Source organism: Chrysochloris asiatica, unplaced genomic scaffold (assembly GCF_000296735.1).
Source record: "Chrysochloris asiatica unplaced genomic scaffold, ChrAsi1.0 scaffold00011, whole genome shotgun sequence".
NCBI classification, from domain to species: Eukaryota; Metazoa; Chordata; class Mammalia; order Afrosoricida; family Chrysochloridae; genus Chrysochloris; species Chrysochloris asiatica.
This window is the reverse complement of record NW_006408529.1, coordinates 24,209,836-24,225,965: the sequence shown is the minus strand read 5'-3', so window position 1 is coordinate 24,225,965 and position 16,130 is coordinate 24,209,836. Positions and strand designations below refer to the sequence as shown.

The 16,130-nt window shown below is 34.2% G+C and overlaps 1 protein-coding gene across 1 annotated transcript in view; it reads left to right on the top strand.

Moving 5' to 3' along the window:
* Positions 1 to 16,130, top strand: part of PCM1 (pericentriolar material 1) — a 104,979-nt gene that overhangs the window by 48,292 nt on the left and 40,557 nt on the right. Inside the window, exons 15-22 of the mRNA XM_006834460.1 lie at positions 813 to 1,003; positions 2,447 to 2,653; positions 3,323 to 3,542; positions 3,680 to 3,825; positions 4,682 to 4,872; positions 6,789 to 6,960; positions 9,016 to 9,374; positions 15,237 to 15,401. Of these exons, the coding sequence (XP_006834523.1) occupies positions 813 to 1,003; positions 2,447 to 2,653; positions 3,323 to 3,542; positions 3,680 to 3,825; positions 4,682 to 4,872; positions 6,789 to 6,960; positions 9,016 to 9,374; positions 15,237 to 15,401 (1,651 nt within the window). The remainder of the gene's footprint in view (positions 1 to 812; positions 1,004 to 2,446; positions 2,654 to 3,322; positions 3,543 to 3,679; positions 3,826 to 4,681; positions 4,873 to 6,788; positions 6,961 to 9,015; positions 9,375 to 15,236; positions 15,402 to 16,130) is intronic.

The following is a 16,130-nucleotide window of genomic DNA, read 5'->3' as shown; positions in this document are numbered from 1 at the left end:
CCCAAGGTCAGTTTGAACTGTAAAGTTGGTAGTTTGAATTGACCAGTGACTCCCTGGAAACCCTATACAGGGTAGCTGTGAGTTGGAACTGACTTGATGGCACTTAACGACAACCGCAAGACACATTTTAAGAAGGGAAGTGGGTACCTGTGGAATATGTTTTTAATGGTAGTCTGTTTTGTGTCTTTTTAGGTGGGGGAAAGAAAACGTTTTCAAAAAGATAGTTAAGTTGGTATTTTTTTAAAGTAGTCTTGTTCTTTACTAGCAGATAATCTGTCTGAATTTTATCTAAGGGATTATAGCAATAAATAATCATTTCAGTTAGAAGACATCCTTTGACATTTTGTTTACATTTGGTTTGTAGAAAGCATTAATTTTCTACATAGTACATAAAGTATATTTGTAACTACTTTCTTTTCATTAAGAATTAGTGATTGCCTAGTTTTTTCTTGTATGTTACTAAAATATTTTAACTTTATAGATAAGATACCTTAGTTGGAGTGCTGGTGGTGCTGTAGTATAAGTACGGGACTGCTAACCATAAGGTTGACATTTAAACCCACCAAATGCTCTGAGGAGATAGATGAGGCTTTTTCTGCTACTATAAATATTTACAGCCTGAGAAACCCTATACAGGGTCTAGGAGACAACTCTACAGCACCTAACAAAAATAACAACAGATATTTTAATATAAAGAATGCATTGAGAATAGGAAGTTTTGTTGGTACTGACAGTAGTATTCACCTTCTATGTTTAAGGCTGAAGCAAATCTAAATATTTAAATTTCCTCAACTCTGATTTTTTAAAAATAGCTTTGGTCAGAAATGCGAAGACATGAAATGCTAAGGGAAGAACTGCGGCAGAGAAGAAAACAGCTTGAAGCTCTGATGGCTGAACATCAGAGGAGGCAAGGGCTAGCTGAAACTGCATCTCCAGTTGCTGTTTCAGTAAGAAGTGATGCATCTGAGAACCTGTGTACACCACAACAAAGTAGAACAGAAAAGTAAGAGTGTGAAAAATGTTATTTTTAACATCTGCTATTTATTAAGGCCTGTGGTCTAGGCAGCATCATTTCTCCTCTGCACCACAGTATAGATTTTCTGTCTCATTAAAAGATAGTTATTAAGTATGACATTTGTGACTGAATTTAACTGACTCGAGATACTTTCTCTTCAAACTTGACATCGTTTCTGTTTTCTTGCTTTTTTTGTTGTTTTTTTATTTCTTTAAAACTTACTATGTCATTTAATTAACTGGTGATGTAGATTTCTTCTTAGGTATAAGCCTTATTTTCCTATTAGTTATGTTTTAAACATTTTTTAATGTGTTGTTTATTATATAGAGCTTTATCTGTCAAGCCAGAGTTAAGCACTTATAAGTTAAATTGAGCATCTGTTATTTTTAAGGTTTTTAAACACTTTAATTATGTAAGATTTTCAGAATGCATTTAAACTTGAAATTTTCATACTTCGAATATTTCTATAAGAATTGATCCTCTGTAAAAATCATTTCTTTTAAGTCTTCTGGTAGCACAGTTTAAGTGCTCAGCTGCTAACTGAAAAGTCAGCAGTTCACACCACTGGCAGCTTCGTGGGAGAAAGATATTCCAGTCTGCTTTTGTAGATTTGGAAGGTTTTTCCAGCCTTGGAAACCTTGTCTATATTTTGACCTCTATGGTTACTTACTTTGAGTCAGAATCAACTTGGTGGTTATGGGTTTAGGTTGGATTTTTAATTTATTTCTTATCTATACAGTAATATTCAGATTTAAAAAATTTAAATCCAGATTTGTTGTGCTCTTACCTTTTGAGATTCTCAGCTGAAATTTCTGGAGCATTACAGTAAACTTAATTCTCCTTGTTCTCTTAGAAGAAATTTTTAAAATTTTTTGATTGTCAGTGTGCATTTTATAGACCAAACTATTACCTTTTTAAGTTCCTTAGACAAATCTGATGAGCAACTAGGTATGAGACCCGTTGGTTCTCATGCTGGTAGTCACTAGATACATGTTGCTTTGAAATTGAGTTAAAATTTACAATTTATTTTCTCAGTCATGCTTAGCTACATTTTCTTTATTTGATAGGCAAGTGTGGCTAGTAGCTATTTAGGACAGCACAGATGTAGATCATTAAACACTGTTACAGACAGTTCTGTTAGACAACTCTGGTCTAGAAAACCCACTTGAGGAAAAATTGAAGAAAGTTAATTGAGGTTAAGGTACAGAAACAATTTCCAGAGGATATAATACTTAGTTTATTTGAAGAATTGTGTGGTGAAGGCAAACTAAACATAATTCTGTAACAACAGTGGAGAGCAGACCACCCATATCATAGAGTTACCATGATTATTTATACTCAACACACATATTTGACATCTGTCACATAGTGACAAAATATTTAGCTCATCTCCCTAATAATGATCTCTGTTTTATGTCTCTTAATCATTAGAACAATGGCAACTTGGGGAGGTTCTACCCAGTGTGCACTGGATGAAGAAGAAGGAGATGAAGATGGTTACCTTTCTGAAGGAATCATTCGAACAGATGAAGAGGAGGAGGAAGAAGAGCAAGATGCCAGTTCCAATGATAACTTTTCTATGTATCCTCCTAACAGTGTGAATCATAATTCTCATACTGTAAAGGAAGCTAAAAATAGGTTCGTTTTAGTATTTTGCCTGATTTATAGAGTGTTACTGTCATAGATTCCTGCTCAACTGGATCAAGATTCATAAATTTAGATCCTTATTCCCTTTTTTGGGGAATTAAAGCAAAATTAAAATATCATAACGATTGAAAAGGCATGTCAACAACCATATTCATTAAACTATTCATTGCTGCCGTTAAAAAGTATTTATTAATAAAAAATGATTAAGTAGATTATAGTAGTTCTACATATTAGAATGTTATATGACTAACTATAAAGCATGAATGGAAAAGTACCTGTGATAATAAAAAATATATTCATTCTGAAGAATAAAAAATTATGTAAAAACAAATGAAAAACTTGAAAAGGAATATAAAAACAAAAGTTAAATATAAGTCTAGAAATCTGGATTTCCCTCCTCCTGGTGTGGCATTGTAGAATAAGTACTGGCCTGCAGATCACAAGATTAGTGGTTCAAACCCACCAACCACTCCTTGGGAACCTTCTACAAGGTCACTGAGTCAGAACCAACTTGATAGCATTTAGCAACAACGATTTTTCATACTCTATAAATAAGCTTTGAAGTTAACAAGGAGATAAGCCTGTGGGCCAGGGTGCAGGGTGTCTGCAATGTAAAAATCAAATGTATCTAATGACTCAATGTTTTAAACCTTCTGTTAGGTGGAAGAACAATCGCCCTTTTTCTGCAGATGGCAATTATCGTCCTTTAGCCAAGACAAGGCAACAGAATATCAGCATGCAACGTCAAGAAAATCTTCGTTGGATGTCAGAACTCTCTTATGTAGAAGAGAAAGAACAATGGCAAGAACAAATTAATCAGCTAAAGAAACAGCTAGATTTCAGCGTCAGTATTTGTCAAACTTTGATGCAAGATCAGCAGGTAAAGTTTACTATAAAAGTAAATTTAATTATAACTTTGAAAAATTAAATTCAATTATAGTTTGCTTTTGAAACAATAAAATTTTTTTCTATGTCATTGGTAACATATATTTATTGCCAAAATTTTTCTTTCAATAGACTCTCTCCTGTCTACTACAGACTCTTCTCACAGGTCCTTACAGTGTTATGCCCAGCAATGTTGCATCTCCTCAAGTACACCTAATAATGCACCAGTTGAATCAATGCTATACTCAGCTGACATGGCAACAGAATAATGTTCAGAGGTAATCTAGTTCTCAGAAATGTTAGCATACTTAATAACAAGTGCTAAACTTGAGTAAGTGTTTCACAGTTCTCTTCTGGAGTAAAAGGGCAGGAGCCAAATTGCATATTTAAACATTCTCTATGTTCTGTCATCTAAGAATTTTATAAGCAGTGATTTTCCCAGTGTTCCTTTTTGCTAATGTAGACTTGACTTTTGTTTTTAATAATTTGTTTCATATTTATATAATAAATTATAGTTATACTTTAGTAAAATTATAAACAAAAAAGGAGTATTTTGTAATTATGCTATTTATTATTATTGTTAAGTGCCATTGAATAGATTCCAATTCATAGCAACCATGTATAGGGTTTCTGAGGCTTTTAAAATCTTTGTGGGAGCTAAAAGCCTCTTCTCTCACTGAGTAGCTGAGGGGTCAAACTGCTGACTTTGGTTCACAGTCCTGCGCTTATTGTATAAGCCATTGCACTCCCTTTCTACCTGTTACAAGGGCTGAATTTAGTTATTGTTCCAAAGATTAGTTTAAGGAATTAAACCTGCAGAACAAGCTAATAATATGTGTTGTCATAAGTATTAGATTAGAGACCTGTTGTGGCGTTGTAGGATAAGCACTCAACTGCTAGGTCGGTTTGAACCTCCGGGTCAGTGATTCAAACTCAGCAGTCATTTCTCAAAAACCCTATACAGGGTAACTATGAGTCGGAACCGACTTGACAACACTTAACAACAAAGTATTAGAGCAGTTAGTCAAAGTTCTGCTTGCTGTTGAATAATTACTTACATATGTTCTTTCTTAAATGTATTTTAAATGGTAATAGAATTGCTTTTGAAATTACTGACATCTTAAATATCTGCAGGTTAAAACACATGTTGAATGAACTGATGCGCCAACAAAATCAACGTCCGGAAAAACCTGGAAGCAAGGAACGAGGCAGTAGTGCAGCACACCCTCCTTCTCCCAGTTTATTTTGTCCCTTCAGCTTTCCAACACAGCCTGTAAATCTATTTTCCATGCCTGGGTTTACTAATTTTCCTTCATTTACACCAGGTAGGTGGCTAAAAATTTCAGGGAAGAGAAACAAATAAGAGTTTGAGCTTAACATTTGTGTACTCCATAAATTTATTATCTTTTGCAAGTCTCTTTTGGGATGGTAAAGATAATTGCAAAGAAAGCATTATACTTTCTCCACTGATACATCGTAATGCTTAAGAGAGTTGCTAAAGCCCCCTTGTATTAGAGCAGGGATTCAAAGATGAGTAATATCAATCTTTTATGGCATTCAGAGTTTAGTGAGGAAGCTAAGGATGTCACTAAATGCCTCTGTCCAAAGCTATAGGTGCTATAGGAGTGGTGCAAATGAGGTGAGGGATTATCAGCAAATTTATCTTTTCTAGAAAAGGTGACATTTAAGCTAAAGAATGAATAGAGTTTGTTTCTAGGGAGACTAGAAAGAAAAGGGGTTTCTATCAGTAAAACCACTTAGAGATACAAAGGAATGAAATAGTGTATCAGGAAATTTAGAAGTAATTAAGAGAGTAGTGTTTAGGATCAAGGCAGAGGAAGAGTAGAGTAATTGATGTGGCTGAAGAGTAGCAGAAGTCTTTTGTGCTGTGCACAAAGCTTAGATTTTATATTGCAGACAAGATGGAGCTATTGAAGGATGAGCAGGTTTAAAATGAGAAAGATTACGTTGGTGACCATGTTGAGAGATTAAAAAGAAGGCACTGCGTATGTAGGTGGTGAATAGAAGGCTATAGTATTATCAGGAAAAGACTGATAGCCTGACTTAAGGCATTGGCAGTAAGGATAAGGAAAAAGGAGTAATTTGAAAAACATGATAGAAATAGAATGAATAGGTTAAGTAATCAGTTAAGATTACTGATGAAGAAGTAATTGAAACGTTTGGCAAGGAATGTGGGGGGTGAAATGGGGGATGGGGACTTTGTGAGTATAAATATCCATATACCAAAAAAATGTGTTTTCTTAACAGGGTAATAAAGATAACTGGCATTTAAAATGTATAACAAGCTTTTTCGTTCTGAAGTATTAGGTAATATTGACAGCAAACATGTTTTAAGAAGGCCTTTAAGTAATGTAAGAAATTAAGTATATGTGGTTCCTTTTAACTGGAATGTACTTCGTATCCCTGCCAACACTGTATAAAGACTTCATTCTTTACAAACTCTAATTGCCTTTGTAAAGCCTCCCTGAAGCTTTCTCCTTAAAGCTGTTAGTAATCCCTTGCAAATACCACTAATAAAGCAAAATATGGTAAATATTTAGTAACATTCTACTTTCTCTACTGTAGTGTAAAACATAACCTATGGAGTCATGCGAACCCAAGATCTTACCAGCTCTTTCGTTTATTAGATGTTTAATCTTTAAGTCGATTTTCTTTCTCACTGGTAAAAATAAATTGCTGTACCAATGTCACACCTTTGAATTATAACAAAATAACATGTAAAGTGCTTAAAATAGTGCTTGGTACCCATGAATACTCTGATAGATAATAGGTACTATTAGTTCTAACTTTTAGCTCTTAAGTTGGGGATGTTATTAGTTGCCATTGAGTGAGTTCCAACTCATAGTGCCCTGTGTACAACAGAACGAAAACACAGCCTGGTTCTGTGCAATCCTCACAGTCATCCTCTGTTTGAGCCCATTATTGTAGCCACTGTATCAACTCATCTTGAGAGTCTTTCTCTTTTTTGCTGACTCTACAAGTATAATGTCCTTCTCCAGGAACTGGTCCTTCCTGATATCATGTCCTAATAAGTATTTTAGATTGAAGTCTCAACATCACCTAAAACACGGTGGGCTGAGCCATAAATGTAATTGGATATTTATTTTAATTGTTTTTATTTGGGTAGCTTTAAGTGGCATATTTAATTTAAAATTATACTTTAATTTCATATTAATGCTAATGATGCTTGTTTTTGTTTTCTACCCATGGCTTTTACTAGGTATGAATTTCAGCCCCTTATTTCCTTCTAATTTTGGAGATTTTTCTCAGAATATTTCTACACCCACTGAACGGCAACAGCCGCTAGTCCAGAATCCTTCAGGGAAAACAGAATATATGGCTTTTCCTAAACCATTTGAAAGCAGTTCTTCTATTGGAGCAGAAAAACAAAGGTACTGAAGTGTGAAAATAAGCCAATATTTTCTTAGAAAAAATTTTTGTGATTATGTGTAATTTGATAAATAATAATTAAGATATGTGTAATTAATTGGTTGGTAATGGGAATAGGAAGCTTTAATAGCTGATCACCCCAGTATAATAGAAGTCCTGAGTTTTGGTCCAGGTTATCCTATGATATTGATTTGGAAACGGTATGTCCTAACCCATTGGATATCTTTTTTTTTTTTTTCTCTGAAGGAATACTTTAAAAGAATGAAAAATTGGAGGTCGACTGGTTCTGATGTTTATTCTTTTTGTCAAAAGTACCTCTGATTTTTCTTTTCACAGCCCTTTAAAATACATAATTCACACTACATTTCATTTAGCTATATGATTAACATGCCTCATGATCTTATAATGACCTATTTTTTTTGTTGTTAAGTGCTGTCAAGTCGGTTCCAACTCCTAGTGACCCTGTATAGGGTTTCCAAAGAGTAGCTGGTGGGTTTACTTGCCTTTCAGTCCAAACTGACTTTGCAATCTGTTTATCCTACAGCACCAATTCAGGACCCTGTTTTTAAATCATTAACTTTTTTTTCCACTTCATTAACCACTAACTCTTAGAATTTAACTTTGTGTTTTTCTCTAGGAATCCTATGATTTACCTCCCTTGTTTTGTTGACTCCTTTTTATCTTAGCTATCCTTAAGTAATTTTTCTTAGTGAATCATGAGTTGCTCTGAAAAAATATTCTGACATCAGAGTCTAACAGTGTTTATACACAGGATTGCCATTCAGAAATGATTGTTAAATGAATATCCATCAAGAAATAAACATTTATTCAAAGCTTCATTCCATAGGGCTTCCTACTATAGGAAGGTCTCTACTTCTCACCCACTGCCATCAGGTCGATTCCTGTTCCTAGCAAACGTATAGGACAGAGTAAAACTGCTTGAGAGTTAATTTTCTGATTCTGCATTAGGTATTTATATCATTTTAAAGATGATTTTGGATATCTAATATTTAGATATTTGACCTACTTCAGATTATACCTCATCTCACCAATCTCTGTCATATGTTTACTGAATATAGTCTGATGATCAAAGGAACTGTGATCGTCTAAATCCAGGATTAGCAAATTGTGTGTCAAGGGCCAAATAGTAAAGATTTTAGGCTTTAAAGACCATATAGTCTCTGTTGAAACAAAAGCAGTCATACACAGAACACATAAATGATTGACTGATTTCAAGTAATTATTTATTTATAGGCAATGGGATTTCAATTTCATATCATAAAGCAAGTGGCAGATTGAATTTGGCCTGTTAGCTATTATTTACTTACCTTTTTCTTGAAGTAAGCACTATAGATACTGTCTCCCAAGAATTGTCCGAATCAAGTTTTGTAATTAAAAAGGTTTAAGGATTTTGTTCACTATAGATATTTTCCCCTAATATGCTTTTAAAGCACATTAATATATGAAAAGGTCTGAGAAATCCTGCAACCAAAAAAAAAAATGTTTCCAAACCCTCTACTATAGTTGCAATAGCTCTCTCCCAGTTGTTCCTCTGAGTTTTATGTTTGTTTTCCTGTCTAATCTTTTTCTTTTCCACTCTCTATTAGCGTGAATGATAGAACATTTGATGAGTGAGAGTGGTATAGTGAGAGAAGAACAAAAATAAAGTTTAAAATAAGTATATTAACCTGTGTAAGATTTACATATTTAATGCCTTGTTGTGTGCCATTGAGTCAGTTCCAACTCCTAGTGACCCTGTATAGAGTTTCTGAGACTGTAAATCTCCATGGGAGCAATAAGCCTCATCTGTCTTCCATGGAGCAACTGGTGGGTTCAAACCACCTACCCTGCAGTTAACAACCCAATATGTAAACCACTACACCACCAGGGCTCTATTTAATGAATATTTTGTGAAAACATTTTTCTAGACCATGATTTTATTATTAACATAAATTGACTCACTAGTAAACTTAATTATATTTGTTTACATGGAGTTTTAGTAATTATATAAATCTATTATTGTGATTTAAAAAAAAAAACTTGTTTTCATTCATAAGGAATCAAAAACAGACTGAAGAGGAGGTGGAAAATAATAGGCCACCATGGTTATATGACCAAGAACAAGAACTAGAAAAACCATTTATTAACGCTGGATTTGCGACATCTGTAGAGAAAACTGCAAATAGTATTCGCAAAAATCACTTAGATACTACCAGGAGAAGACGCCAGTTTGATGAAGAATCATTAGAAAGCTTTAGCAGTATGCCTGATCCAGTAGATCCAACAACAGTAACAAAAACATTCAAGTCAAGAAAAGCATCTGCACAGGCCAGCCTGGCATCTAAAGATAAAACTCCCAAATCAAAGAGTAAGAAAAGGAATTCTACTCAACTGAAAAGTAGAGTTAAAAATATTGGTAAGTAATGAAATTTATTGAATATTGATGAGTTTAATTTTATCAATGATGTAGATATCTGGCATATTGGTATATATCATTTCATTATGCTAGATGGGCAGGCATTTTTCTAGATCTACTAGAACAAAGTTATTTTTAGTTAGATTTTTTTTTTTTTAACAATTTATCAAATTTGGGTTTCATTTGATAAATATCTTAAAACTTAACATTGATGGGTTTTGTTTGTTTCTTATATCCATTCGTGATTACTGTGAATGCAGAAGATGTTCTCATATCTTGTAGTTATAATCTTTGACATCATTTTCTAGTAATACAAGTTTGGAAGGAGCTGGTTTATTTTGTAAATCAGTGATCTGAAATCATTCAGATGAATGAAAATACAGGTACTGTACTTTAAGATTATGCTAGAAGTCCTTAGAGAATACTTACGTAGACAATGGCTAATTTGAAAGATACCATTCGGATAATTTATAGAACTTTTTATTCCCATTGCTTTTTCCACTACAAAAAAAAATTATTTTTTGTGTATATACAAATGAAAGAAAACTAACATTTTCCATTCCAACATTTGCTTGTGTTGTTGTTAGTTGTCATTGAGTTGGTACCGATTGTGACCCTATGCACGACAGGATGAAACATTGCCCGATCTTGTGCCAACCTCACAATCATTACTACATTTGAGCCCGTTGCTGCTGCCAACATCTTGTTGGGTGGAGGTGGGGGGGTCTTCCTCTTTTTCTTCAACCCGCCACTTGACCAGTCATGATATATCCTTCTCCAGGGATTGGTCCCTCCTGATAATATGTCCGAAGTATGAGAGATGAGTCTGGCCATTCTGGGAGCATTCTGGCTGTACTTCTTCCAACACAGATTTATTTATTCTTTGGCAGTTTATTCTTTTGGCAGTACTTTCAATATTTTCCTCCAACACCGTAACTCACATGCATCAATTATTCTATGGTATTCCTTATTCACTTTCCAACTTTCATGTGTCTATGAGGTTATTGAAAATACCATGGCTTGGGTCAGGCGCACCTTAGTGCTCAAGCTGACATCTTTGCTCTTGAACACTTTAAAGAGGTCTTGGCAGCAGGTTTGCCTAATGTAATATGTCATTTGATTTCTTGACTACTGTTTACATGAGTGTTGATGGTTGATCTGAGCAAAATGAAGTCTTTGACAGCTTCAATCTTTTCTCCATTTATTTGAATGTTACTTATTGGTCCAGTGATGAGGATTTTTGTGATTTTTACATTGAGGGACAAACCATACCGATGTGTATGGTCTTTGGTCTTCTAAAGTAAGTATGTTAAGTGTATGTTAAGTCCTCATCACTTTCAGCAAGCAAGGTTGTGTTATCTGCATATCAAAGGCTGTCAGTTGCTCATTCTGAGAAAAACAGATTAGGGATGAATGGTTAAGTCAGAGTAAACATGAATTGTTGCTGCTGATGCTGTCCTAGCTAGTGTTGCTTTGAAGTATTATTAATGAATAACTTAACAAATTCATTATTCACTACAGAGGATTTCTACTAGAGTATCCAAAAGAGAGACAGTTCAATCATACTTTGATAATTTAACTTTGGGAATCTGTGTCTGGAGATTTCCAATTTTGAAATTTAGCTATAACACCATAATTTTTCTCTTAGAACAGCATGTAAATATTTACAGCCTGCTTTTCTTCACAGTTTCAGCTGTGTTGGAGAGTAACTGTATGCTTTCAAAGTATCTACTGACATACTTACCATAGCGAATTTTTTTGTGTATGACATATAACCTATATTTTCATTTTGATTAGAATTTGTTCAGTCTTTCTCATGTAGTAGTTTTTGATGTTGTTGTTAAGTGTTAAGTCCGTTCCAACTCATAGCGACCGTATATAGGGTTTCCATGTGCATCTGGTGAGCCTGAACCACTGATCTTGCAGTTCAAACTGGCTTTGCGTCCCGCACATTAACTCATAGCACCACACCAGGATAACACAGTCAGAACTAATTTTTGTTAATATAAATGTTCTTTTTAGAATAACATAAGCTGGCTTTCTTCAGAGTTTTGTATGTCATTGATTAGATGTAAACAATAGTACTACCAGTCAAATTATTTTACATAGTACTTTTGACAATCATTTCCTTGATTTTTGGACCTGTTTGATGAACCTGTTTTATGAGAAGGTCAGTAGCAATTAATTTGGCTATTTTCCCATATAATTTTCATGCAAAATGGATGAGAGTGCAAGACTTTATTTAGTACAAGAAGACCAATTTTAAAAAACTTAGAACTCAAATTTGAGATGAAACCCTAGCTTGAATTATGACTTTTGAAATAGGAAGGGGTGAATCCAGATAAGATATCGTGCCAGTAATAAATTGACAGCATCTTAGGAACTTATTTATTAATGAAAACAATCTAAAACAACTCCAAGTAAAATAAGTTTTATTAAAGATTAAATAGGATTATGGAAAGGTATGCGTTGCATCTCTTCCTTATCAATTCCCATCTAATTACTAACTAATCTTCTGAGTAGAGCAGCTGCTTTGATATGGAGAGTGTAGACAGCGAGACTTTAGGTTCTGCTGACTCATTCAGCGAGTGTCCAGGACAAAAATCAGAGCTCCATCATTGTAAAGAAAGGTTGGTGGGAGAAAATCTATGCAGCCCATCCTTTGAAACTCACTTCCTCCCCAAGAGGAACAGTCTTTTGCCACTTCAAGGTACTAATGAGCAGGAGTGACTTCCTCCCTACTCTTCCAATTGGATAGAAGTGGATTTTTTTTTTTTCTCCTTGATGGGAACTGAGCTTGTTTGCCAGAATGTTGTTTGACCATAGGAGTGAGATTTTTGTGACCCAACAATTGTATCTAACCTTAGGTAAATGAACATAAAAGGGACCCTATAGCCACAGAGAAGACATAATAACATTAAAAAACTATGTATAATTAGAATGAATTATCTTCACACTTAATGTTTAAATTGTTTGAAAAAGATGATAGATGATAATGGTCTCATATATCAAGAAGAAAAAAATCTAATTTGACAGAACAAAAAGTGCTAAAACCAAGAAGTGTAAAATCAGATTATATGTGTAATGACAAATTTTAAGGATCTGATACATAAGGAGCTCCAGAGGAGGTTAAAATTTTTGAAACAACAAAGAGAGGCAATAGGTAAATAAATAATAAAGAGAGTCTTTAGTAGAAGAAAGACTCATGTGTAGATTGAAGCAGATGACTGTTAAGCTAGGAGTGAAGGGTGGGGGGACCTACCCTGTGTTTATTATGATTAAAATCCCTAAATACAAAGGAAAAAAAAAACCTCATAAATTTTCATATTGAAAGAAGAATTTACATACAACTGAATACAACCAGGTCTCAAGAAGTAGAAGACAGTGTAATAGCATCCACAAAGTGCCAAAAGTGGATTGCAACTCTCAAGAACCCATTATTCACTGATAGAGATAATGAAAAAGGCATACGTTCACCTAGCTTCTGACTATGAAGCTTCGAATGTTACCAACAAAATTGGGATCATCTAAACTTAACCCAGCTGGTTAATTCTAAATATAAAGTTTTTCCATACAAACTAAAAGAACTCAATTCTCAGCAAGATACCCTTTATCGGTCAAGATGAAAAGAAGATACTAGTGGATTCTCCTAAGAAAATACCTGAGGAAAACTACAGAAACCACTTGTAAATCAAAAGACAGACCTTTTTAAAGGGAATGGTAAAGGTTGTTATTTAATTATATAATTAAGACTGTTGACCAAAGGGAGTCTTGGTGTGGTGCCATAGGATAAGCACTAGACCTCAAGGTTGATTTGAACCACAAGGTCTGCGGTTCAAACTCACCAACCACTCCTCAGAGCCGACTTGACAACACTTAACAACAACCATTTGTTCAAAGAAGCTAAGTGGGACTTGTTTATAGGGTTGCTGTGAGTCAGAATCAACTCAACTTGAGCGTGTGTGTATTTTCTGGTTTTGCCAGTGCCCAATCAAAAAAGCTAATGTAAATAAAAATAAACTGAAGATGTTCCTATAAAAATTTGGAAAATAGAGGGCTCCTCTACCATCTTCATCATTTTACAATGTTTGTGAGGCATTATAATAAATAGAATCGTTACTTGAAAAGGAGGGAAAGAATTTTTTTTTCCTCTAATGATATATTTGTATATCAAGAAACTGTAAGAGACAGTAGCACTAATAATAGCACTCTAATTAGCCAGGTAGACTGGTAAAATTATATAAAATAAGGATTCAAATACATTTTTCTCTATTGTAGCAAATAGTAGTAGAACTCAAAAGTACAGCAGTAATCAAAGCTGAACTTTTGAACGGGTTGTTGTTAAATACCTTCGAGTCAGTTCTGACCCATAGTGACCCTGTATAGGTTTCCAAGGAGCAGCTGGTGAGCTTGAACCACCAACCTTGTGCTTCAAAGCAACTTTGCAGTCTAACGCATTAGCCTACAACGCCACACCAGGAATCTCTTGAACGGATAGGCACAAAGAAAAATTTTATCAAAGAAACTACAGGATCTGTAGAAAGAAGCCTATAAAATATTTTTTAATAACATGAAATAAGGTTGAACAAATGTAAAAATGTAACCAGTGTTCTTGGATGGGAATGCATTAAATTGTTAAATTCTCAACAAATTAATAAGCTTTTAATGAGATTGCAGTTTGAATCCCCATTGATTATTTTTGAAATTTGAGAAGGAAAAAAAAAATCTCAAAAATTACATGGAAGGACAAATGTCCAAGATAACCAAGAAAAGAAGCTAGGTAGGACTTACTTTACCTTACCAGATGTTTAAACATACTATAAAACAACCGTGGCCAAAAGAATGTTAAAATGTCATTGGAATAGATAACTTGAAGATAAGAAATGAAGTTCACTATATTTGGGGGTTTAGTATGTTAACCAAGGTTGTATTTTAATTCAGTGGGCAAAGGGTAGTTTATTTTGGTAAACCAACCATCTGTGTTCAATAAAATAGAGTTGCATTTGTATATTGTGCCATATATATATATTTTTTAAATCCCACAAACTTGAAAGCTTAATGGAACACACACACACACACATATATATTTTTAACCTATGCATGCAGAGGCCTTTTAAACCAAAACATGTCACATGAAAGGTATTTACAAAAAAAATAAGATTTGCATTTCGCTATTTAATTTCCATTGCTCTTATAGGAGGTCTGGTGGCATAGTGGTTAAAAGTCAGGCTGCTAATCTCAAGTTCAGCACTAACTTCAGAACCAGCTGTTCTGAAGGAAAAAGATTTACAGCCTTGGAAACCTTATATACAGGGTCGCTATAAGTTGGAATCGACTCCATAGCACATAACCACCACCACCACTCATCATTATAGAGTCCTGGAGTGGTACTGTAGGACAAGCACTGGACTGCTAACAGCAAGTTCAAGCCCACCAGCCGCTCTTTGTGGAAACCCTGTACAAGGTTGCTATGAGTGGAAACCTATTTGATGGAAATTAACAAGTCTTCATTATGCATATTTTTAATAGATTCTTTCATTTCCTAATACTGAAAAATTGTTAACTTGGAATCCAGTAGAGAATTTGAGTTGAATAATACATGCCATTACTGTTGGAATTGGACATACTCATTGAAAGGGAAATTAAAGGACAAAGCAAGTGTTAAAATTCGTTAACCTTATCATATATATACTTCCAAAGTTTATTACAAGGATAGCTTCAAGATTTGTTCCATTTTGTATTATACCAGGACTTCATTTCATTCTGAATTGAGTGACTTGTGCTATATCACTATGGAAATAATTTCCCTTTCATTTTGAGTTACTTTCAACTGGTTAACAGCTGTCCCTTTTTTTATTCAAGGGTATGAAAGTGCCAGTATGTCTAGCACATGTGAACCTTGCAAAAGTAGGAACAGACATTCAGCCCAGACTGAAGAGCCTGTTCAGGCAAAAGTATTCAGCAGAAAGAATCATGAGCAGCTAGAAAAAATTATAAAATATAGTAGGTCAACAGAAATATCTTCAGGTATGTTTTTTTTTTATTTTGGTTTACTTTAAGGAGCTCTTCATCTTAGATTTGAAATTGGTCTATCAAGCATTTCTGTTTTGTGCACAGTTTATAATGCATATTATGGTACACAGTCCTTGATACCAAGAAATCTGAAATATAAATCACATATTTGGGGACTGTGATACTATTTTTTGATACATTTTTATTGAATACTTTATAAACAAACAAGGAATAGGCGATGTTATTGTGGGAGCTCCTCATTTGAAATTCTGAAGTGCTTATTTGAATAAGAATTTATATAAAGCCCTATCATTTTGCCTAAAATCTTTGCTTTCACTCTGCCTACAGAATGGAGTTTGAATACCTTAATTTAACATATATAACCCTCAGAGATGTAGTTACTTTCTACTTCTAAACTCATCTCTCATCTTTGACTTCCTGCCTCTGCCTTAAACTTTATTCTTTTATTGGCACTAAACTAAAGTTTTCCCATAACTGTCTTGCTGTTTCTCACTCCCACAATTGTCTTTTCTTCCCCATGCCCCTGTCGCCCTTTTTTATGCTTTTTTCTCTGATAGACTCTAATATAAAATCTTAATTTTGGAACCCTGAAATTGCATCCTAAACTAAGCTAAGGTAGGTTCCCCTTTCTCCTTTTTGTATCTGTTTTAGTTTATGGAAACCCATTTTGTTGCCCATATCTCATTATATAATTGTGGAATTTGCCTATTTAAAGGAATCATT